The sequence below is a fragment of the Lissotriton helveticus genome, chromosome 2_1 (genome assembly GCF_964261635.1).
Source record: "Lissotriton helveticus chromosome 2_1, aLisHel1.1, whole genome shotgun sequence".
Taxonomy (NCBI): Eukaryota; Metazoa; Chordata; class Amphibia; order Caudata; family Salamandridae; genus Lissotriton; species Lissotriton helveticus.
Window position 1 is genome coordinate 1,878,743,312 of NC_136059.1, and position 24,390 is coordinate 1,878,767,701.

At 43.7% G+C, this 24,390-nt stretch overlaps 1 protein-coding gene across 2 annotated transcripts in view; it reads right to left on the bottom strand.

Moving 5' to 3' along the window:
* INTU (inturned planar cell polarity protein) overlaps nt 1-24,390 on the bottom strand; it is a 317,576-nt gene that overhangs the window by 155,749 nt on the left and 137,437 nt on the right. For both annotated transcript variants that reach the window (XM_078676800.1, XM_078676799.1), the window contains exons 7-9: nt 10,448-10,525; nt 6,759-6,948; nt 1,791-1,844 (exon numbers count right to left, since the gene is read on the bottom strand). In XM_078676800.1, the coding sequence (XP_078532926.1) occupies nt 1,791-1,844; nt 6,759-6,948; nt 10,448-10,525 (322 nt within the window). The remainder of the gene's footprint in view (nt 1-1,790; nt 1,845-6,758; nt 6,949-10,447; nt 10,526-24,390) is intronic.

Consider the following 24,390-nt stretch of genomic DNA (forward strand, 5'->3'; position numbering starts at 1 on the left):
CTTCTCGAGCACGTCTGAGCACTCCTGAGTTGTTGATCACCTGTAGGACCCCATGCCTCTCTCTTCCATTCTGATATACCGCGTCTATTTGTCTAGCTATGGTTCTGCATACACTCTATCTGCCTTTGCCGTATGATCACCACAGGGACTCCATTCTCAGGGTCATTTGGCAAGATATCCTGGCGATAGGCAGAAAGGCCACTTACAGGGTGATCCCGCAGGCTACCGCGGCCCGTTCCGTCCTCAGCGTCTCAAAGCTCCGGGCCGCAGGTAAGCCCGCTCCCGATCCCAGTGTGCCACCCACAAAATGGCGGACGCCCGTTTCCCGGTATCAGAGGAGTGCTGTACTTCCCACGGGGACCCAAAGTGCATCGACGGTGACTGCCAGTGATAAATAGGGCTCCACCGATTGTCTCTCTCCCGGGCCCCGGCCACCAATCACACTCCATAGCAGGCACCCGCCCTCCGACTCCTCTCCTAGTGCTCACCGTGTTGTGCTCCGCGGGAAGAGTATGCCTCCTCTCCGGCTCCCCCCGCAGCGGGTGGTAACTGACCCAGTGGTGGGAGACCCCTTGTAGTCCGTTCCGCTTCCGACACGCTCACCCGCTTCCTCCGAGTCCCGGGCGGTACCCGAATGTCAAGTGTTGCCGCCCGGAAGCCAGTTGCGCCCGGCCTGGTCTTCCACTGTGGGCCATGGTCCCCGGCGTGTTGGTAGGCCTCTCGGTTCGGGACGCCGATAGCTGCTATCCGCTGCAGTCGGAGCCCGCGGTAGCCGCCGTTCCCTGTCTGGACCCTCTCCTCTGCATGTGGGTGGAAATGTGGGGGATTTAGCAGCGGTTCGCAAAGGATAATTTGCCAATTTACAGGGATTTAGAAGGAGCCGATTCAGCTCACATCTACCATGGTCGGCTGGTAGCCACGCCCCCCTGATGAACGTTCTTAGACCAGTAACTTTGAGGTTGTCTTCCGATCGGGTTGCAGTCTTTTATAGTGTCTATGTTTAATGAGGGGAATAACTCTGACACAGGTTTCATAGGCCTGTTTAATTACTGAATTCAACCCTTAAGGTGGTCGGAAGGATTGTTTTGGCCAGGTTGGAAAAGTGAGCAGAGCAAAGTTACATTATCATCATTAATATCAAGGTGACCCATTCAAGGGTCACTTTGATATTGATGATGATAATGTAACTTTGCTCTGGACACCAGAAGGCGACTATGGTAGGGGGTCAGGAGGAACTCTCAGGATTTGTTAGTTAATAACACAGAAGTTACAGTATCTATAACTGGTCACAGCAACAGCATGCACGGATCTCCGCAACTATAGGAAATGTACAAGGCTCTGACACTGTAGGAATGTCTCTAATGACCAGTAAATATGTACTAATTCCTATTATACTGAAGAAAATGGGAAATACCTGTCATCCTTCACTCACTGAATATCTGCTGTTGTTTGACCTGTTGCATAGATAATTGTGCATTTGTACTGTATAGCATATGTAACACCTACTGTCAAAATATTGGAAAACTTAATAAAAACAGATTTTAAAAAAACCACAGGAATGTTACATTTTATTACAACTTCACAAACTACCTTTAAATGTTGATAACAATACTTTCAAAGCCTGTTGTGGTTTCTTTGGCAAAAATCCATGTAATATTTAGACACATGCTTTTATTAAATGTGGTATGCAATTTTACTTATGTCTTACGTTCTGGTTGAACATTTGAATAATTAAACACGATATATACCAACAAAGATATACAACTTTTTGAATATATATTATTTCTTACCAGTTCTGCAAAATCAGCTGCTTCCAGATCACTCAGTGCTGTATCTATATCTACCTGAAAAAAATAGACTCATAAAACCACAGTTTTCTAATTTAGAAAATCTTTTAAAAAAGGTTCATCAAAAACTGCACAGAACGTCAACTAGCTTTTATAGTCCTGTGCTCAGAGGCATGAAATGCTCTGTGAATTAAGCACAATGGCATTGCTTCAAAATACAACATTGTAAGTATCTTACCATGTCCAAACTTTGCTGAAGAACGTATGCAATATTCAGGGAAGCCCATGATTACCACAACAAGCCAGAGCGCAAAAAAATAAGTTACTCACCCTAGTGACTAACTGTAACCCTATTCCAAAAGTATTGTTTTCTTATGCTGACAGCGTGTCCTTCTTAGCTGGGGAGGAAACCAGGACATTTCCAACAGTTGAAGGAAAACAACAGATAAAGCTGGAGAACAAGTGATGACCCTTCTGTATCTAACTAACCTTTAATTTGGATCTTCAATTACCTGCTTGGACATTAAAAAAGGCAATTTTTCAGCTTCTAATCTATACTAAAGCTAGCACTCCGGTTAGTTGGGATGGACATATTAAAGGAGTAAGGCTAATCAGCTGGCTCCATAAGAGTCGCCACACAGAGAGTAAGTTTGGCTTGATTCTAAAACTATTTCTCCTTATAGTACATTTCAAAGAATGAAAGACCCACTAGAAGCCAGTTATAATTAAAGGATATTCCAGTGACTGGTGATTAGGGCCTGCCTCACCATTTTCCTAGTGTTGATGTTGAACCATCTGAAGATTTTGGAAAGCATGAGGATCATGTGGAAGCAGGCTAAGGAGACAGCGTTCACCTACCGTTTCATGGAGAGGTGGCTGTCCAGGATGATGCAGAGGTTGGGAAAGCATGAGGATTGTGTGGAAGCAGGCTAAGGAGACAGCGTTCACCTAACGTTTCATGGAGAGTTGGATGTCCAGGATGATGCAGAGGTCGCAGGCATCGTATTTTGGCGTGGGGGTAGGTCCAAGCTCTGCTGGCCACAATGAGTCATTCCAAAGGGCGGTGTGTCTGCCGAAGATCAGGACTTCCATTTTGTCAGTGTTGAGTTTCAGGCAGTTCTCTTTCAGTCATGTCGCAATGTTCCTCATGCAGTTGTAGAAGTTGGTCTTTGTCGAGGTGGGGCCCGCTGGGCGTGAGAGGACGAGCTGCGTGTCATCAGTATAGGAGCTGATTTTGATGCTGTGTGATCTGACGTGGTCTGTGAGCGGTGTCATGTAGATGTTGAAGGGGGTAGGGCTGACGGATGAGCGGTGTGGTACTCTGCAGAGGGTGTGCTTGGGTTGCGAAGTTAAGGGAGAGAGGAGGATTCTCTTGGTGCTTCCCATGAGGAAGGATGCCATCCGTCTGAGCACCTCGTGTGTGATTTCAATCTGGTGTAGTCGGTCGAGGAGTGTGTGGTAGGAGACAGTGTCGAAGTGTGCAGAGAGGTAAAAGAGGATGAGGGCGGCTGATTCTCCCCTGTCGAGTAAGGCTAGGATGTTGTCTGTTGCTTCGATCAGGGCTTTCTGAGTGCGGTGGTTGGATCTGAAACTAGATTGGGTTGTGTCTAGTAGTTTGTTTCTTTCTAAATGATTGGTGAGTTGGAGATTGATGGCCTTCTCCAGAACGTGGGCAGGGAATGGAAGGAGAGCAAATGGACGGTAGTTCTTTCGTGAGCTGATGCACAGATAAAGGGCTTCCTTTGGTCTGGCAGGCAGGAGGACAGCATATCCTTAAATGAGGATGATATGCTCCTGTTTGTGCAGCAACTGAATATTTCTATCCCACGCAGGATCGATAGTTTAAAAAGTTTTGGTGGTGCCTCTGGACTGAAAGTAAATTGGAGGAAAACCACCTTTGTGCATCTTTCAGAAGGATGCCTCAGTTCCCTGGGAGATGCGGTCATTAGAGAAGAGGGGAATCACTTTCATTACTTAGGAATGCCAATTTCACTACCCACCACAGGAGTTGGGAGCTCGGTTTGTTATGTGAAGGGGAGCTCTGTTTAAAATGATTTCTCTTTCATGATTTTTATACTCACTGCAAAGTTATCACTTTTTACTACCACCTACTTGTTATGGGAGCCTTCACTCAAGGATTGCGGTGATGTGAAATAATAAAATCCCTGTGGATCTCCTTTGCTAAATGTAGGCAGGGCCTGTATGACGCAGGACTAGCTAGCTTACATTAAGATGTAGGGCTGCACAACTTATTCTGATAGATAACTGGTTGCCCGGAGAACAGCATGACTCAGCATTAAGACTGGAATTCAATATCCTAGAGAAATAGGATCTGATGCTATTATTATACATTATGACTGTACCACACGAATTGGCCTCCATTATAGGATTGCGTTAATTTGCTGGCATGAGGCATTGAAACACATTAAGTGGCATGAAACCTTTACGAAGGCTACTCCGTTATAGAAAGGAACATGGTTTGCACATACAGCTCAACTGACCAAGTTTTGTTCAGGGATTTGATCGGTATCTCCACTGTGGGCGCTAATTAGTCCCATCACCATATAAAATCGTATGCCAAATTGACAGAAGAATTTCACCTGCAAATATCTCATCTCTTCTGGTTATCTGCAATTGGTTATCTGCAATTGAGGCATGCTCTAAACACTATCGTAGCTACTTAGGGGTGGTTCCAGAATGTAATTCCTTTGTAGGCCAAACTAGTAGTACAGGGATTAGGAGATAAGGTCATATTCAAGACTATCACGTTTTTTATTGGTTCACTCCCAGATGCTGCACTTCATTTAAAAATAAAATGGGAGAAAGATATGGGCCCCTGGATGATGAAGAATGGGTAGAAGCCATAATATCAGTGAGAACAGCAATTTTTCCCCGTTTTAGACTGAGTCCGTTCAAATACTTCCCTATTGTTTTATTATAACCCCTGGTGCCTATAGAAGATGGCAAAATTCCAGATTCTTGTAGTTTAAATTGAAAATTCTCAAGGCCACGTATTTTCATGTAATTTGAGAGTGTCCGAATATTTCCCAATACTAACAGGAGGTGACACATGCTTTGCGAAAGTTAATGGGCCCTGTGATTGTTGAGAACCCTAAAATGATGACCCTTGGTATTATCAAAGAATGGGCATGGGAAGGCCCGCATAATGTTAAAACTCTGGTCAGCATGGGTCTATTACTTGCAAGAGAGACATTGCCAAACATTGGCAGTCGAAGCTGGCTCCCTCAAATGGATAAGAGGGATGGACAACTCCGCCACGACTGAGGAGTTCCTACACAGAGCCAGTCAATGCCAAAAAAAACACCCACAAGATTATGGGGCAAATGGTGGGATTAGTCGCAGAATTATAATTCATATCTGCACCTGTAAAATTGTATTCAAATTGATTCACATTTATTTGACCTGCTCTCATAGTACGGGAGATACCTTTGTTTTAGAAATTAGACGAAATGATTGCAAGGTGGAGCACTGTACTATACCTGTGTATGTTTCGTTGCTCAAATCAATAAACCGAGAGTATTAAAACTTATCTATGTTTTGCTTATGTAGATGTTTTTGGTTAAGTGCAAGCACTTTCACGCTTTAACTACAAGTTACACGTTGGTTCATTAGGGAGTGTGCTGCCTGTGTCTGTAGTTGCTTGTACTGTCATGACATACTGCACTAATTGGCTCTCATGTATGCAGCATTTCTCCTTGACCTCAGAGAATGTGCAGAGGTTTTGGGTGTTATATTAGACACCAATCACCTAAATTATTTGTGCATAGAGCATAGTACTTTGCTCCATCCAGCGAAAGGAAGCACCAGGAGTACCTTCAAAGCAGACATTGTACAGACACATTTTTCTTATCTGATGATCAAGGTTGCAGCTTGATTTTGTATCAGCTGTATTCCCTCGATAGGCTTTTTGACTAATACATTGTTAGCCATGACCAGTTAGTAATATGATAAGTTCTACCAAGTCATCTGCTTTGAGGAAGGGTAGGACGTTTAAAATGAAAATCCAAAGATATAAAATGTTGTGCTGGAAAATGGGCTTCATGTTTAAGAGTGACTAACATGTGGGTAACAGCTGTGCACAGCGTGGTGATGGAGAAACTAATTCCAGAGCCTTGAAACAGTTACTATTAACACCTGGGGTACATTCTCTGTGGGTGACTTGGATACATGGTAACAAAAATTAATAAAACTTTAAAACTCAATCTAAAATGGTAGATACGGTGTGTGTGTGTGTGTGTGCGTGTGTGCACGCGTGTGCATGGCAAACATCAATAGTTATTGCTTGTGGTGTAGGGATAGGTGGTGGTGTGTATTAGTGAGAAACTTTCACTCCGTCGCAGCCTGCACTTTCCATAGTACAGACTGTGTTAACCACTGCTGCACTTGTACTGTTTCTTCTGTGTAATAATCTTGTGTTTATCTCTCAACATACAAAAGGCAAAAGAGTGGCTTTATCAAAGCTTGGAACATAACTTATTTGGTTTGACTAAAAGCAGTAGCTCTAGTCTTGATGCCCCAGTGGCAGCACTGTTCATGCAGTGCAGTTGGTGGAAACAAATGGAATAATGTCTATATAGCACAGTACTGATTTAAAAAACAAAACAAAAAACATTTTGAACAACCTCAACCCCTCCGCTGCGCCAAACGTTCTGTGCTGGTGTGGAATGTTCTATTGCGCGGGCGTGGCCGGAACGATCAGCGGACGTGCGCAGCACTACCGAGGTAGTGCACGCGATGTCCGTTGAAAATGCGTCGCACGGAATGGGTTAATAATGTTTTTTTTTTTTTTACTGAACAAAGGAATGCCATTTCCTGACCGCCTGCAGGGCAAACAATGAGGCTAAACATTCAACTAAATGTTCTACATTAGAAAGCAAGAGCAGGTAACAAAGAGCGCAAACTTGAGGAAATTCCTGTTTCAATCCAGCCACATCAGTAAAATATAATTACCTTAATGTCATTCGGCAAGGTGAGCCAGCGCACTCCAGGAATGTGGTCTAAAAACAATCTACTGCTGTGGTCGTACTGCTGAGCACTGAGGTCGGCATATTCATTCAGTCTGGCAGGCTGAAGTGCTCGCAGGAAGAAGAGACTGAAGAAGTGGTCCAACTTATGGAAGTTCTCGACACAGCAAAAAGCGCTGAGAAACAGAAACCAACTGTTACAATAGCTCAATCAGACAAACCATGGTGGCTGTTTCTATTATCCTTTGGGGTGAATGTCCTTTTATGGGGAATGGAACTCCGTCCAGCTATCAGCACTTCTCCATAGCGTTAGCACGAAGTACTTTGGCCTGGAGAATGGAGACAGTGCTCACCCCTGTCTCAGTACTATGATACAAGTGTCTTTAGGGAGCATTTATAGCTGCGCCAAAGACAGTTGCGCCTCAGCGGTCGTATATGTGGCCAGTAGTGAAGGCAGCAGTAATTTCCCCATTATTGGACTTTTGACAGTTTTCAGGATCTTCATTTTGTAGTGCTGTAGACTGGCCTATGTGGGGGGACAACGGTAATATCAGGAGCCAAACCTTGCTCGTGAGTGAGTGAGTGACCAGCCAGCCTACCCCACACTAAATCCACAATGCTCTGACTTGGAAATCAAAGTAGTTGTAGACAATAATTCATTTGAGCTGGTGGGTGCAGGTGGAGCCCATCAGCACTCATTTCTGGGGATGGGGACCTACTTTCTTGATTAGACTTTGAACCAGAGCAGGAGAGTAAAAAGGCAGAAAAGGAAAGAATGGGAAAGAGAAAGACAGGAAAATAAAGACAAAGGAGATGGTAAAGATGACATATAACCTGCAAGAGTCCGATAAAGGGGCACAGAGTAAATGGTGAAATCCCAATTTGGCAATCTTAGTAATTCTGCACAAATTAAGCACTGGTTGTAGATAAATATATTCAAAAGGACATATGGTCTAGAGACTAAAATATAGCACAGCTAGATGAGGTCGAACAATTCCAAAGTAACTGATGGGGCAAAGGCTGTAACAGTGAAATGTACCCAAGGGTTACTTTCAAACATTAAAGATCCTTTTGGACTGTGCTGTTGAAGAAAAAACAGAGGCCTAATAGTGAAAGTCAAGAAAAGTAGTATATAAATTATTTAACTACAGGCGTAGTTGAAAATCAGGAATCAAAGGTACGTCTTTAATGTTAGCTGGCGAAGGTCTCCAGAGGCAAGTAAGAATCAATCTGCAAACAGATGTGGAGTGGTCGAAATTAGCATCATGAACATTTCACTAGTTTTGCCTCAACGCCATAAACAATATTTTAGATATATAGGTCAATTTACTTTAGGTTGCTCCTAAAAAACATACTTTTCAGATTAATTACAGCTAAGCAACCCAAACCAAATTCAAATTGTTAATAAAGGAATGCGCCGAGACACCCAAGGGTATTTGTGCGCTCTACAAATTGCTTAAATCAATAAATAAATAAATTGCCCCAAAAAGCCTCGTCGTCAGTTCAATATCAGTAGGGTCACTAAAGTCAAATAAAAATAACTGATGTTTCTTTAAGCACCCTGCACTTAATCTCTACCTGGTTCACTACAGATCATACACAGATCCTATACTTCCACACATCTCTCTCTTAGAGACAGGTTTCTGAGTTCTCTTAAGTGAGAAGGCCCATGCATGAGTCGCTCATGCAGTGCATGTTTTTCATTATATGCTGAGATTAATAGTCTTAATTAACCCATTATAAAACTAGGAATACAACTGACAAATTGCAAAGAAAATGCCTGGACTGGAGGATTTACTCATGCAAGTAAGTGGGAAACTTGAGATTCTGGTTTGCTGACATACAGGTACAGTGGGTTCCCTTCTTTTGTATGGTACACGGTGCTTCATTATATAGGAATTGTCAAAGTCTACCTAGCTGACACATCGACATGGGACAAATCAGCCTCATCTTGTCTCAAACACATTGCGGGGGCTTGACGACATACTGACTATACCTCAATCCAAGATGTATTACAACTTATGCAATAAGAAGGTACTCTGTTTCTAAACAGTAAATTTAAAGAAAACACTAACCATCCACAAGTTTTCTCCCTGGATTAGATGCACAATATGAAAGTCTCTCCCACAAGTTGCAAAACCTGCAGGGATCATCTAGTAGCATCTTCCAACTCACAAATAGTCAAGGTCTAACATCCTCTTTGTTGTTGAAATCTCATATACATGGGCATGATATAACTTTAGCCTTCCTGTTCATTCCTTTTTAAAGATCTGATCCCCTCCAGAAAATTGCTCAAACGTGTTCAACACTGAGTAAATTCGCCTTCATGTGTGAAATATTTCCTATTCTGCAGGATAACCAACTATGCCCATCTATAATCCTATAATAGAATGTATTCTCTGCGTTCACCACATACTTGCGATAGGACTAACTACCCATATTTTGTTGGAAATACTTGCCTTACAGCCCAATTCCCAGCATAATCTTCACCACGTTCCCCATATGTGCTAGTCTACTACACTTCTACACCACTCTAAAATGAGTTTGTTTCTTTGTTGCAAAAACGTACCCAAAAGATTTACTAGCAAAGGTTTCCGGACTACACACAATCTTCAGGCTAGTTTTGTATTTAAAAACAGTTGCAACTCCAATGTTGGCTCTGAAATTACTAAAGCTTGCACAACACTGTGTACAATATGACTGTCTTGTATAATCAGTACTACTTACTAATAACTACTCCACTCTGAACTCTTCAGAATCTGAATATTGCTAATAACTCCAACTTTAACCCAACTCTGCAAAGGTACCTGAAGCCCAACATTTTTGCAGATCTAACAGATTAGAAGGCCATACCTGCATTACATTTGAACAGCGCTCTGACACCAGACATGGTGTTTACAAATCCGCACTATTAATTAAACAGTAATATTTGGTTTCCATTCAACATTCTACGTAATAGATATGTAACTCGACCAAAGCAACAACGCTTATAAGAATGCCTCCCATTTTTCTGAAGATACTACTTTAGAGCTGTGATGTCTCCTGTTTATGTGCAAAGGAGTTATTGTATATCTTGGAATTTCCTACTATGTTGTGCCAGAGAGTTCTGTGTGCTTCATGATAGTGTATTGTCGTTAACTGTAGCAATAACCACAAATATTAACGAGAGCTTTTTGTACACCTATCCAATGACAATCTGTATTAAAGTTGTTTTTAGACAAGTTATCAGGGCCAAGGACATCCTCAGTTAAGCCCTTATGCAAGATTGCGTTTCATAATCTTATTTTTAGTGCTTGCTACAGACAGCTTAACTGTCTACTGCCAACCCACTGTATATTGTGGATGGGTACTTTGTATAAATGACCGCATTAAGCTGTAGTTAAATCGGCTATATAGCCTGCTCACAAATGTGCATACATGGGGAAAAAAAGGTCCCACCAGACTCTTGTTATAAATATTTTAAAGGCAAGCCAGACACACTGGCATTGCCAATGCTTGTTCGCAACTGTTGGGTGCACACTTGGAAACACATGTACCTGCATCAGTTTGTAGGTCTGAGGAGGAATCAAATACTGGTCTGATCTTCTCTTTAGAATAGTGTACCCATGTGAATCGACCTGCCCAAAATAGTCTTCTCCCATTAATTTGCATAATAGAAAACATACTTCAACTCACCTGACCAAGGAGCCGTACATAACTTTTAAAGTTTGAACAACTTCTGCCACCATGTTCTTCAGATGAAGCAGGGGAACGCTAGAAAAAACAAACCTAATTATATTTTTCAATTTAACAGTGCACAGGCTGAAATTCGGTGCAAGCAAAAACCATTTTACTTTTAACCACATGCGCGCTAGCGGTTTTCCCGCTGCGTGCTGCGTTTTTTCAAAAGCCGCGTTACATGACGAGCTCAGCTCGTCATCAGCGTACGAGCGTCGTAACTCATGACAAGCTCAGCTCGTCATGAGCGCGGAAGGGGTTAAAAGCTCTTTAGCTCAAATAACTATACTTCAACAATTACTTTTTTATACAAAAAAACTGTTGCGATTCACCTAGAATATTTGCTAGGGCCATCTATTTCGCACAATTCACTGCGGATTACTATTATCTCATAGGATGGTCGGGCGGTATCCTTTTTATGGGGTATTTCTTTAATTCACATAATGTTTATATCCAGCACCTTTACTGGGAAATACTCCATGTATTCACTTTCCTTTTTATTAAGCAAAGGACATTTGTTCTTGGTAAAACATCATGATCCCCATTCTTGCATTCCAAATCTTTCTTTAAGCTTTAGGAGATTCTCTTACAAGACAGAAGGTCCCTCATTTCCGCGCTGATATCTGATGATCGGCGCAGAAGACCGGAGGAGACTGTTTTCGGCGAGGAAATGAGGGACTTATCATAGCACCCTAGATGCCGTACTGATCATCGTCCATCGTTTCTACGAAGAATACTTTTTGACATATAGTTCATGAATACGATCCTCTGAGGTTACGACTAAATGTGTTATCTATGGCAACGGAGACCGAAGATGACCTAGATACCATTAATAGACTTTGTATGCGGCTATTACAGACTTATTTCTATCACACCTGTCCAGCCGTCCAACTTCTCCGAACAAATTGTACAATTTTGAGCCTTGAGAAAGTCACGGTGGTGACGAAACGCACGTTGGCTGTTTCTCATGCTCTTTACAACAAAGACTGGACTACTATATCCTTCACTGTAGAGATTTTTTGACTGTATTAACAAGAATGAAGTATTTTAGTCCTTGCAACTTTGTGTATTAAGTATGGTACTTTGATATTTATGAAATAAATTAATGAATGTCTAGATAAATGCACTTCCCGTGTTTCCTGTGTCAAGAGGAATTTTCCTTCTTTTTCTTTCTTTGGGTCAGACTGACAGAGTACTGTCATTAATATAATCTGAAATATTGTGTGTGCCGGATAATGCGTCCACAAGCTGCGATGTATAACATCTCAGACCACCATTCTCCATGATTAGGTCATGCTGTGGATCTTCTGTGTCCCACTATGCAGATCATGGCTGCAGCTAATGAGTTTGAGCTCAACCTGGTGGTTGGAGAGATCTATAACGTCTTCTACATAGGGCAAGATAGCAAGACGTTCTGAGCGTACAGTCACAGGTCAAGATCATTGTGTTTCATACTTCCAACCAGTATTCTGCAAGATCAGTGCAGTCCTATAATGTATGTAATAGGATACAGTGTGGTTGTGAATGGCTCCATTTTGCATGTGTTAGTGGGACTGAGATGTGCAGTTTTGTGGTGCACCTGTATCAGTTGTGTAAGATCTTTAAATATTCCAACTATGCTTCCCTAAATTCCCCTAACTTTTTGCCTTCAGACCTCCAGTTTGCTGACTTAGTTTTTGCTGGCCTTAGGACTCTGTGCACTTTACCACTGCTAAATGCTTGTCCTCTCTCCTTAAAATATGGTAAGACTGGCTTATACCCAATTGGCATATTTAATTTACTTGTAAGTCCCTAGTAAGGTGGCCCTCCCTGTGCCCAGTGCCTGTAAAATAAATGGTACTAATGGGCCGCAGAACTGATTGTGCAGCCCACTTAAGTAGCACTTTAAACATGTCTCAGGCCAGCCATTGCAGCATGTGTGTGTAATGTTTTAATTGCCATGTCGACATGGCAAAATAAACATTTTGATGGGCTCAAACTTACCTTTTTAACACATATAAGTCAGCCTTAGGGTACGCCCTGGACAGCCCGGAAGGCAGGGTTCAGTCTACTTAAAAATGAGGGCATATATTTTTAAGTTTTACATATCCTGGTAGTGAAAAACCCTTAAATTAATTTTTCACTACTGCAAGGCCTACCTCTCCCATAGGATAACTTTAGAGTTACCGTATTATATTTTATACGTGTAATTTCCAAATGGGAACAGGTGCCCAGTTAATGTTTGGTATCTTTGGAATTGTAATGAAAAATGCTAACTTATGGTGAAGTCAGATTTTTAATTACAATTTTGTATACACCACTTTTAGAAAGTTGGCATGTTCTTGCCTCAGCCATTTGATGGCTGCAGCCTGTTTCTGGGTCACATGACTGGGGAGTAGTTGACAGTTGGACTTTGTATATTCCTCCTAGACAGCCACACATATTAGGGAGCTTCGGTGTTCCTGGATGGGCCACCATGGAGGGCGGCAGGGAAGAACTGAACTCAGTGCCACTTACACTTGAATAGGCTGTGTCCTACCTCAATAGAAAGGGCTGCATATAACCTGTAGCTAGTCTGATGCCAGGGCCAGGAATGCAGAGCACCTGTGCACTTCAAAAGGCCTGGCTCTAATAGCTTCTCCCCACTTCAAAGGTAAAACTGGCTATAAATACTGGACCTTAGACAAGAACTCTTCAATACACTTCTGAACCTGTGGATACTCTGCCAGTCAGAAGGTCTGCTATACTTCTGAAAGGAGCGCTACTCTGCTAGACTGCTGCTCTGGAGGACTGCTGCCCTGCAGTGCCTTCCGGCTAACCACTTGCCTGGGAGAAAATGACCAGACCTGCATCGCTTGAACCCAGAGTAATTTCAAGAGCTAATTGACTGGCCTCCTTATCTGAAGCCTCAGGGACATAACAGGCGTCCAACAACCCTGCAGCTGCACCTAGTCTCTACCATCTGTAGTCTACCCTGCAAAAGGGTACCTCCCCAGTTCTGGGTCCTTGGAAATGGGACCAAGATGCTCTACTAGCCTCTTTGGATCCAGTGGAACCGACACTTCTCTTCTGCGCAGCACAACCCAGAGCAAAACCAACTTTGCTGCGGTGTGGAAAGGACCTGTAGCAAAGACCCGCATTGCCACTGAAGCCCGCAACCTCTTCAGAACTGCAGCTGCGCAACAAATCCTAAATGCCGGCCCTCAAATCCCCTGTTGACGGCAGCCAACTATGACCATGGACTCTGCATCGTAGCTCCTCAGAACTGATGCATCGCCCCAACTGTGCGATGCATCCTTGACACAGGACTTCGCATCACAGCCTCGTCGCACCTTGGAACCGAGGCATCACTTTGGCTGTGTGACGCATCGTTGACATAGATCCTCGCAACGCTCTGCAAACTAGAATTTAAGATACTTTGTTTAGCGGGCCTACCTAGGCTCCTGTAGCCGGACCTCATTCCATCATGGTTGGCCTAAATTTGTGATTATTGACGGGTCCGGTGTGACCAGATATCCACATTGGGTGTTTTATGCTTTTTGGCACTATTTCACAGAAATCTTTAAAATTGTCTATTTCTGGTTCGGCTGATTGGATTTGTGTCATTTGGTATTGTTTTATCTATTACAAAATCACCCTATTTTTCTGACTAGTTGTGGGATTATTTTTGTGTGGTATTTTCACTTTATTACTGTTTGAAGTGTTACACAAATACTATACACATTTGTCTCTAAGTTAAGCCTGACTGCTCTGTGCGAAGCTACCAGAGCGTTGAGCACAGGTTGATTTAGTGTTGGCGTGTCCCTCACGCTGACAAGGATGGTGGCTGCTGCTTAACTAGGTCTCACACCTCAGTCAACCGACAACACAATTTCTTAAAGAGGTCATGAAAAACGAGTTCATGTGGTACCATTTTACTAGCCATAGCAGTTTGGCAGCTGAATGGAGTATCGCTTTGAGGAACACAAGTGAGGACTGTGGAGCATTTACCAAGTTTTACCTTGAGACAAAAATAACTTAAATAGCTGTTTTCAATAGATCTGGAGTGATTAGGCAAGAGCAGAATCCAGGGTGAAGCTGAGCAATTTCACAGTGTGTGTGAGAGAGAGAGGAGAAGTCCTACACATTCATTATGTCTAGTAGGGATAAGTCAGATTAATTTCTATGCGTGGCTGTGAAGAGGAGAAACTTCACACTTTGCAGGCTCAGTATGAGCAAATTCCCTGGTATGCATGCATGAATGCAGTCTGTGAAGACAAAATGTGAAGAGTGGAGAGGTCTCCAATTTTTAACGTATTTAGGTAGATTTGTTTAATGTCTGTATATTAATATATGGAGACATCCATGTCACCTTAGATAACTCTCACTGGCTCCAAGTATTGGCTGAATAAGGCTGGGGAGGAAAGGGGACATCACATGACAAAGCTTTCTGAGATTTATATTCAAATCTTCATGACTTAGGACCTTATTTAGAGTTTGACGGACGGGATGCTCCGACAAAATGTGACAGATATCCCATCCACCATATTACAAATGCCATAGGCTATAATGCACTTGTAAAATGATGGGATGGGACATCCATGACATTTGTGGCGAAGCCTCACTTCCACCAAACTGTAGATAAGCCCTTGGGCCTAAGTGACTGATGGTGAGGAAAGATGAACCTTCCTATGAAAGCTCACGTTGTCTTCTGGAGTTTGGCTTGACACTGCCATGACTGTGTTGATAAGCAAATAAGTAAACAAACATATACATTCCTCCAGAGAGCAGCTCATGTGATCTAAGATTTGTAGTGTGTCTGTTTCTACTTTAAAACCAGGACAAAACCCAGATTGTTAGTGGGCAAGTAGATATTCCTTAGCCATGACTGAATTCAATTTGTGGTCAGCAAGTAGATGTACACTGGCTACTGTACTGATATATAAATATCCATAGGAAAAGCATTTTTTGATTTGCCTATAACTTTGGGGTCGTTTGACGAATCTTGATGAAATGTTCTAAAAAAGTGCTCTGGTGATTCTTGGTGCACACAGAAAGTTTTGGGGTGATTTGTGAAGTGGGGGCTGAGAAAGATGGGGTTGGAAAATGGGTGCATTTGTAGTGTTAATTACCATAGGACATGTCAACACACCTGCAGCCTGAACCACTGGACGGAATTACAACAAATTTAGCAGAAAGCTAGTTTTTGTTCGGTAGATTTGCTTTTTGTTATTTGGTGTAAAACCACTCAGTGGTTCTTTAAGTTGACAACTATAGTTAATCTGGTCGCGAAGCCTTTGCAAAAAAAGATGAGCTTGTGCAGGGAAATGCACAGTTCTGTCTGGCTGCCAACACTTCAACCAGGATGTGATGGCAGCCACCTTGGGATTCGCTTCACTGAGTCCTCCCGCACCCAAAAAAGTGAAAATAATGAAAAGGGGGAAGGGTAGGAATACCCTGAGCCCCAAGTAATGGTCTTGGGATCCCTCTGGGACCCCACCACAAAAAGAAAGCATTAAAAAATAAATGTTACAGCGAGGTCCTGACGAAAGCCGGGAAATTTTTTTTAAAACACAATTTCAATTTCAATTTTCAAAAATCTTTATTCGGATTTCAAAAATCCATAAAAGCACACTTTAAAAAACAATTTGACATTTACAATTACAACTACAAAGGTACAATAGACACTATAAAACATTATTTAGGGCATTTACTAAGTCACGCATTTCAAAAGTGCAAGAGAGGAACAATAATCATTAATAATTCAAGGGTTTTCCATACTTCTACGTACATTAAAAATTACTTTTAAAAAACAACTTGTCCTAAATATAAGTTCATCGTCCTCCAATTTTAAAAGCATCAAATAAGACTGATTCAGGGAAATGGGTCTACGTTTTTTAAAATATGGTGCTAGGAACCATTTAATATATTTCTTATAAAACTTGCACATGAAAAAGAAATGTAGATCATTTTGTTTGCTTGTTCCGTCACAAGGACACAGAATCTTGTCATCTACGGTGTGTCCCAGAGGAAAACAAAGTAAAAATTTTACCGTTCCTGCTTTCATTCTAAACAATAGAGATCTTTCCCAGTAACACATTGGTAGTGTCAAATACAACAGAAATTGCTGGGTTAATAAGCCATTGTTAATATAGGACACAACAGTTTGTTTCTTCATCTCTTCTGACAATCTTTTTTCCCTGTAATTGGCATACAGTTCAAGTTGGACTACTTTTTTGTCAGTCCTCTGTATTTGAGATGGATTCTCAAAGAGGTTGCCCCTGTCTATGCTAGACAGACTCTCTTGTACGCCACGGAACCATGGGATCTTATTCCATTTATCACAAGCTAAACATTCTCTCAAAATATCATGTGTTAGGCTAGCATATTCATTTACCCAGATGGCTAACCAAAATAGTGCAGGCCTGGCTGCAATAAAGTCACTAATATATGGTGCATTCAGCTCTGAGTGACAGATAAACCCTGATGATGAGATGGGAGCACCCAGTAGCTTCCTACAGAGCCGATTTTCTTCTCTTTGTATTGAGGGGGTTTTTACCGACCCCCAAATTTCGGCACCGTAGGTTGCCACTGGGATGCATTGGAGCCTATAAATCTTTAAAATTGCTTTAGTTGCTCCCACTTTCCTCGGTTTGGGAAGAGATAAAATTGAGTTTATGGCCTTTGAGAACTTGCCTGTGGCGTGGGCAATGTGCCCACTCCACAGGCCGTTCGCAGCAAAGACCATACCTAAATATGGGAAAGTTTTAGTTAGGAGTAACTTATCAGCTCCTATCGTAATAGAGTTTAATTGCTTAGCACCCGGCCCGCAAGACATGATAAATGATTTTTTAAAATTTACTTTTAAATCCAAATTCCCCATATATGATGCAAAATCCCTGACTAGTGCCCGTAGGGCATTAGGTGTTAATCCCATGAGCACAGCGTCATCCGCGTATAGGAGACACGGTAGTTGGCAACCTTTAATTTTAGGGACATCTTGGGTAACCTTTTTTAGGGAGTCTCTTAAGCCATTTATGTAGATGATGAATAACAGGGGTGCTAAAACGCACCCCTGTCTCACCCCCCTTTCTACATTAATTGGGCCAGAGAGTGTACCCTCCATGTCAATCCGTACTTGTGCCTTTGTGTCTTTATGGACATAGGCAAGGAAATGTACCAGAGGGGGATCCAGGCCATAAGACAATAAAATCGACCACAATTTTGACCTGTTCACCAGGTCAAATGCGGACGATAAGTCCATAAACGCCAGATAAATGGGTGATGCCTTAGCAATATTATATTTGCTAATTAAGAGATTTAAATTTAGGCATTGTTCGATGGTTCCCACCTTGCGTCTAAAACCCATTTGGCAACGGTCGAGTACCCCCATTTCCTCAGCCCAGTCATTAACTCTATTATAGAGTACCCTACCCAAGATCTTTAAAGTGTTGTCCAGGAGCGAAATAGGCCTATAATTTGCGGGATCAGATCTTTCGCCCTTTTTATAAATAGGCACTATTATGCTCGTGGACCAAGTTGCGGGTATTGGGGCAAACGGTATACTGTTAAAAAGGTTGACAAAAATATTTCCCCAGAGTTCTGGGTTGTGCTTGATTAGGTCTATTGGGAAGCCGTCGGGCCCAGGAGCCTTGTTACCAAGGCTCTGATTAATAGCCACGGTGACTTCCCCCACAGTGATTTCTAGGGATTCTAATGTTCCTGGTGTATAATCCTCTAAAACCGCGCCAGGAGTGGCATATATTTTGGAAAAGTGCAATTCCCATTGCTCACTTGCTATGGTACAACTAGTCGGGGTTAATTGCTTACCCATATCCCGCATCTTTTTAACGGCAGGCCAAAAAGTGGTGCTGCTCCCCAGGGTAGCAGCAGTTGTTAATGCCTCCCATTGCTCAGTTAGTAGAGCAGCCTTCCTTGAGCCTATAGCTATTTTGTAATTTGATCTAGCGGTTCTCACGTCTATTTTACTTCTCGGTTTACAGTTTAAAGCTCTGCGAAGAGCTTTATTTGCTGCCGAGCAATGGCGGTCGAACCACCTTGGCTCAGGGACAGTTGGTTTGATAGGGACGCTTAAGAGGGATTTAATGGTGTTGCAGAGTTTAGAAAAATCTGTTACTATTCTGCAATGGTTCCCATCATCCAGAGAACATGATTCAAGCAGCGGACCATGGTTACTTATAATAGTGTCCGTTACTTGTCCACTATTTATCCCTCGCCATTTTAACCTCAATTTGTTAGCTAAAACCGTAATATCCCTTGCCCCCAGGGAACGAACAAGGGCATTCGGGGGGCCTAAGCCAATGTTGACCACCAAAGCGTTATGGTCCCCAAAGGCAGTTTCAAGGACACCGACCTTATTAACTCTATTTATTAAGTCAGAGGACATGAAGATATAATCCACTGTACTAGAAAAATCTCTTCCTCTAAAGGTTGGGATATAGATAAGTGGCTCCTTTTTGTCAACATCCATTATATCGATTAGGATGTGTTCATTAAGGAAGCGTTCTAGTTCTTTGCCCCGTTTGTATGCCCTATCTATTTGTGCATTCTTCGTTTTTGGTGTTATAAACTTGGCATTAAAATCTCCAGCCAATATTGTCCTGGTGCTTATTTGATAATGAAACTTTTCTGCTATTTTAGATAGTTCTCCGAAAAGTTCAATAAAATTCCTATTCGGAGTAGAACTAAAATCATTGTTATAAAAGTTAATGAGACAGTATGGAACCCTTCGAGTATACTCAATTATTTGAATATTTGGATTTTTTGAATGAATCAGTTTTATGGACCCTCCTATGCTTATCTTGAACCCCATCAATAAACCTCCAATCGGGCGGCCAAAGACAGGCTTTCTGGCATTAATACAATAACAGTGAAAACCCTCTATATGCACCGCTGTTGTCGCCCAAGTTTCCTGGAATAATATTATATCCTTTTCGGAAATAACTTTTAACCATTCAAGATCAGAGACCCTTTGCTGTAATCCAGCAACATTCCAGCTTAAGATCTTAAACTCCTTATTATACTCCTTTGGGTGTTCACTACCTTCCTGTATCGCCAAGTCATAGGGAATGGCATATTCTTCTTCTTTTCCAAAGGGAGCTAATTGACCCAATGCGTTAACTAATCCTTGTACTGGTGTAGCATATATCTCATCTATTTGTATGCTTCCTACCTGAGGCTCATTGATGTTTTTGTCTCTAACACTAACAACTGGTGGATTGTTTTGAAGTTCGGTTGATGATGGGAGTCAGTCTACCATGTCCAAGGTATTAAAAGCATTGAATCTATTGGATGTGGGGAACCCCCAAGTTAGATCCCTTGCTAAATGGGGTCTTTGGAAATTCCAATGATTGTTATTATTGTTGTGCCTATGGTTATTTCCCCATTCTCCCCAATTATTTCTCTGTCCTACCTGGGTCCACCCTTCGTCTAAACCATAATCATAATCATCGTAACCTTCTTGTCTGAGATTTCCTCTTGGCGGGTAGAAATATGAGAGGTGCCTTGTCTCAATGCCCTCGTTATATCCCTCGCTAACCCAAGAACAGATATAATCCACTGTACGCGGGTCATTGAAATTAATAATAATACAGTCACCTTGAGTTCTCTTTTTCTCTTGGCCTACCCAGGGTACTCTTCGTACTGTCAAGATTTTACTTACATAGTATGATGGTAAAGGCCTATTATTATTCAGCCAATGTGTAACCTTGTTAAGTAGCGACCAAGATGGCTCATCTATGTTATCGGGGGTCTCAGGGACTCCTGTCATCACTACGACATAGGGACTAGAGCCTGGGGGTAGATTGGCAGCAAATCGTTTATTTTTCCCTTTATGCCACTCATTTCCCTTATTTGCCTCATTGGCTTTATCTTTACCAATAGTGGGATTATCCCCTGCAGTATTTTTGTTATTATCTTGGGGTTTTGCAGTTGGGGTTTGCACTATTGGTTTTGTTGACAGATTTTTAGCCAGCGGGACTGCCTTAGAAATAGTTGTGGCAGTAGGGGGTAGATTAGTTCTAGGCGTTGGCTGGGGGATTTTTTGCTGAGGGGGAGTGGGTTTTAGTGGTTTGGCCGGAGGTCCCTTAATTATGGTGCTTAATTCATTCAATTGTTTTTCTATCAGTCCCAGTCGTGTGTCTTTAGTGGCAAGATGAGCAGTGACAAGTTCTCCAACCTTCATTATTAATTGGCTGTTGGAGGTACAATCCTTGCACAACATGGCTAAACTGGGCATTTCCCCAGCACATACAGAATCCACAGTTCCTTTCTTACTTCCTTTCTTAAGACTGTTCTTAAGACTGTTCTTTGTTTGGTCCTTCCCCTGCCTTTTCTGACCCTGTGGATTCCCCTTAGAACTGAGTGCAATTGTGACTGGCTTATGTTGAGGTAGCTTTTGTACAGCCCCCTCCCTCAAGCCTCTCAAGTTCCTTGAGATAGTAGTTGAATCATTCAGAGTATTACTGCTGGTAACTATGGGTATGTCGGGAACAACAGATCGGTCCAAATTTATATTTGATGTGTCATTCACGATAGAGGTATTTTCAGTATTAAAAATGGCTTGCGATACCTCTATCATAATTGGATCTAGACCGTTTGCAAGGTTCACTGATGGAATGGACTCAGTTACAATATCTAATTGTGTATTAAAGTCCTCCATCAGATCTAAATTTGGTGACTTCTCCAGGCTCAACAGTGATTCTGATAGTGACTGAGTTGCAGATAAATCAACAGTGTTTGGCATGCTGTGTCTTTCCACTATTACAACAGGTTTATTAAGTTTTTCAGGGTCTCGATGGGGTGTTTTCGCATTAGCTAGCAGACCCAATGATGACCTTTTTGCTTCTGCCAACTCTAAAGAAACCCGTCGATTCAGTAAGGATATACCCTGGTCTATTGCATCATTTGCTTTTGCAATAAAATTGTCAATGGGACCAGTCACTTTGGCTCCTCCAGCGGCAGTTTTGCTCCGGCTGCCCCTTGTAGACATGATCACCGTTTGTGCACAAGCAAAAAGTGTGTATTACTAAGGATAAAGAGTAATTACTTATCCTCACCAGTCACAGGATCCAAGTGTAAGGGGGATGGCCCGTCCCGTCCCCGGTAGTCCCCGGACAGCCACAGACGGACCCGCCCTTGTCCCGGGCTTCTCCCGGTCGCTCCCGCGCCACGGGAACGAGCTGTTAACTTTATAATGCCTGGATTAGGGTGGGAGGGGCGTGTCCTGCAGGGAGAGCGCCCAGGTGTGTTAATTGAGGGCGGGCGGTCAGGCGGGCGCTCCTGGGACCGGTAGTCCTGCGCCTCCGCCTCCGCCTGCTCGCAGCCCTTGCAGGATGCCTTGATTCTTCAGCTCACCCCGTCGAAGCGGGACCCGCGCAGCGGGTTCCGCGAGTTGCAGCGTTGAGAGGAAGGATTTCCTACAGGTCTCCCCTGTCGTCCAGCAATCAGCAGCAAATGCGCGAGAGTAGTCCCGCTGCTACTCCTGGCCCGCAGCCTTTTCTCCCCGGTCAGTTGGGGGCGTGTCCTGCAGGGAGAGCGCCCAGGTGTGTTAATTGAGGGCGGGCGGTCGGTCAGGCGGGCGCTCCTGGGACCGGTAGTCCTGCGCCTCCGCCTGCTCGCAGCCCTTGCAGGATGCCTTGATTCTTCAGCTCACCCCGTCGAAGCGGGACCCGCGCAGCGGGTTCCGCGAGTTGCAGCGTTGAGAGGAAGGATTTCCTACAGGTCTCCCCTGTCGTCCAGCAATCAGCAGCAAATGCGCGAGAGTAGTCCCGCTGCTACTCCTGGCCCGCAGCCTTTTCTCCCCGGTCAGTTGGGGGCGTGTCCTGCAGGGAGAGCGCCCAGGTGTGTTAATTGAGGGCGGGCGGTCAGGCGGGCGCTCCTGGGACCGGTAGTCCTGCGCCTCCGCCTCCGCCTGCTCGCAGCCCTTGCAGGATGCCTTGATTCTTCAGCTCACCCCGTCGAAGCGGGACCCGCGCAGCGGGTTCCGCGAGTTGCAGCGTTGAGAGGAAGAATTTCCTACAGGTCTCCCCTGTCGTCCAGCAATCAGCAGCAAATGCGCGAGAGTAAACACAAGCGTGGCTTCCGTGGTTGTGTTTAAAAAAGCCCCCGGGTGAGCCAAGTCCCGGAGGCATATCTACCGCAGCTCAGGGGACCGCCACCTCCCCAAGGCAACGAATTATTGAAATGCGGGGAAGGGGGGCACGCAATGCTCCTCACAGCCCCGGAGACAGCCACCTCCCCAGAACAATAAAAAATTGAAATGCAGGGAGGGCACCTGCCCCCCCTGCAGGTCTGGGGACCACCACCTCCCTGGTACAATGTTTGATAGAAGTGTGGGGGCCCCGCACGCTCCCCCCTGCAGCCCTGGGGACCACCACCTCCTTGAGGCAAATTATAAGAATGGAGGGGTGCCATTAGCCCCCCTCTTGGGGGCATGCATGGGCCTCGGACAACCACCCACCTCTCCCCCCACCCCCCGAGGGCCGGCTCCTACTGTGTGCCAGGGGGCACTACGGGGACATAGCTGTTTGCTATGGCTTGGCGGGAGCCTTACCCCCCCGCCAAGTCATAGCAAACTGTGCTCCACTTTGGGCAAGAGAGAGCATTTGGTGTATTGTGTAAGGCAATTAGCTATTCGCCATTCATTTTTCACATTTATCCTGTTATGCATAGCTAACAGTAAAACCATGGTTAAACTGGTCTTTAAGAGATTTTGTTAATTGGATCCGTAATATTGAGTTGACAGCCCTGCTGTATGAAAAACATGGCTATATGTCTACACAATGTCACTAATGTCAGGCCGACCAAAACACATATGCACACTTCGGTTTCTCTAGCCCAGCTGCATTGAACCGATGGGCTGGAGAAACCCCACAGACTCCGTGGTCTGAGCGGAGAGTCTTTCCAGGCTGCTCAGACCAATCCCAGCGCAGTGTGGGGATTGCACAGGGAGTCTGTCCCAGGGTATGCTGGAACCAAGAAGAGAAGTCGGAGGTGCCCGCAGCTCCAGGTAAGTGAGGCATGAGAAAATCATGTGGGCTTGAACGTGCGAAGTAGCCATTGCTCTTCACCTCCGAATACAGCCAATAGTGCATTGTGAAAGTGTGGAGTGAAGCTCAAGTTGCTGCTTTAAAAATGTCCACAGTGACACACCTCTAGTCACAGTCGCAGGGGAAGACTTCACATTCTTGGAATGGGCCCGGATTACCTCAGGCAGTTGTTTCACCACCAGAGCATAGCAGATCTTGATACACAGTATAATCCAGCTGGAAATTTTTCTCTTTTGAACTGCCTTGCCTTTCTTGCTGCCTGTGTACATGACACAGAGCTGACAGTCAGGCCTGATCTCTTTTGTGCAGCTGATATAACCGTTTACCGCATGCATGGAGTCCTAACTATGTGACTGCTACACCTCCTTGGTACGGTAGGTCTCAGATAGAAAGTGAGCAAAGTGATTGATTACCCAAGATGGACTGGAGACACCATTTTAGGAAGGAAAACCGCCTTATTTCACAGTAGGAGCTTCTCTGGAAAAAGGCATATGAAAGGTAGATGAACATTCAAAGTCTGCAGAGTGCGGTGGGCTGAAGTGAGTGCAAATGAAAACACAGTCATAAGTGAGCAACCTCAACTGGCAAAGTAAATAAGGGCTCAAATGAAGCACCCATAACAAATGTCCACACCAAATTCAGGTCTGATTGATGCATGACATATGGGACTAGCAGAAACAAATGTATCAAACCTTTAAAAAATCTGGCAACTATCGGCAGTTTAAACAAAGAAGGTTGGTTTTGGAGACCTAAAAATGCAGACAAAGCTGCAATATACCCCTCGACTATACCAACTGCATAACCTTCCGGGGCCAAGCATTACTTAAAATTGGATAAAATTAGCCAGTCAGTTTCAAGGCATCGAGGAATCTG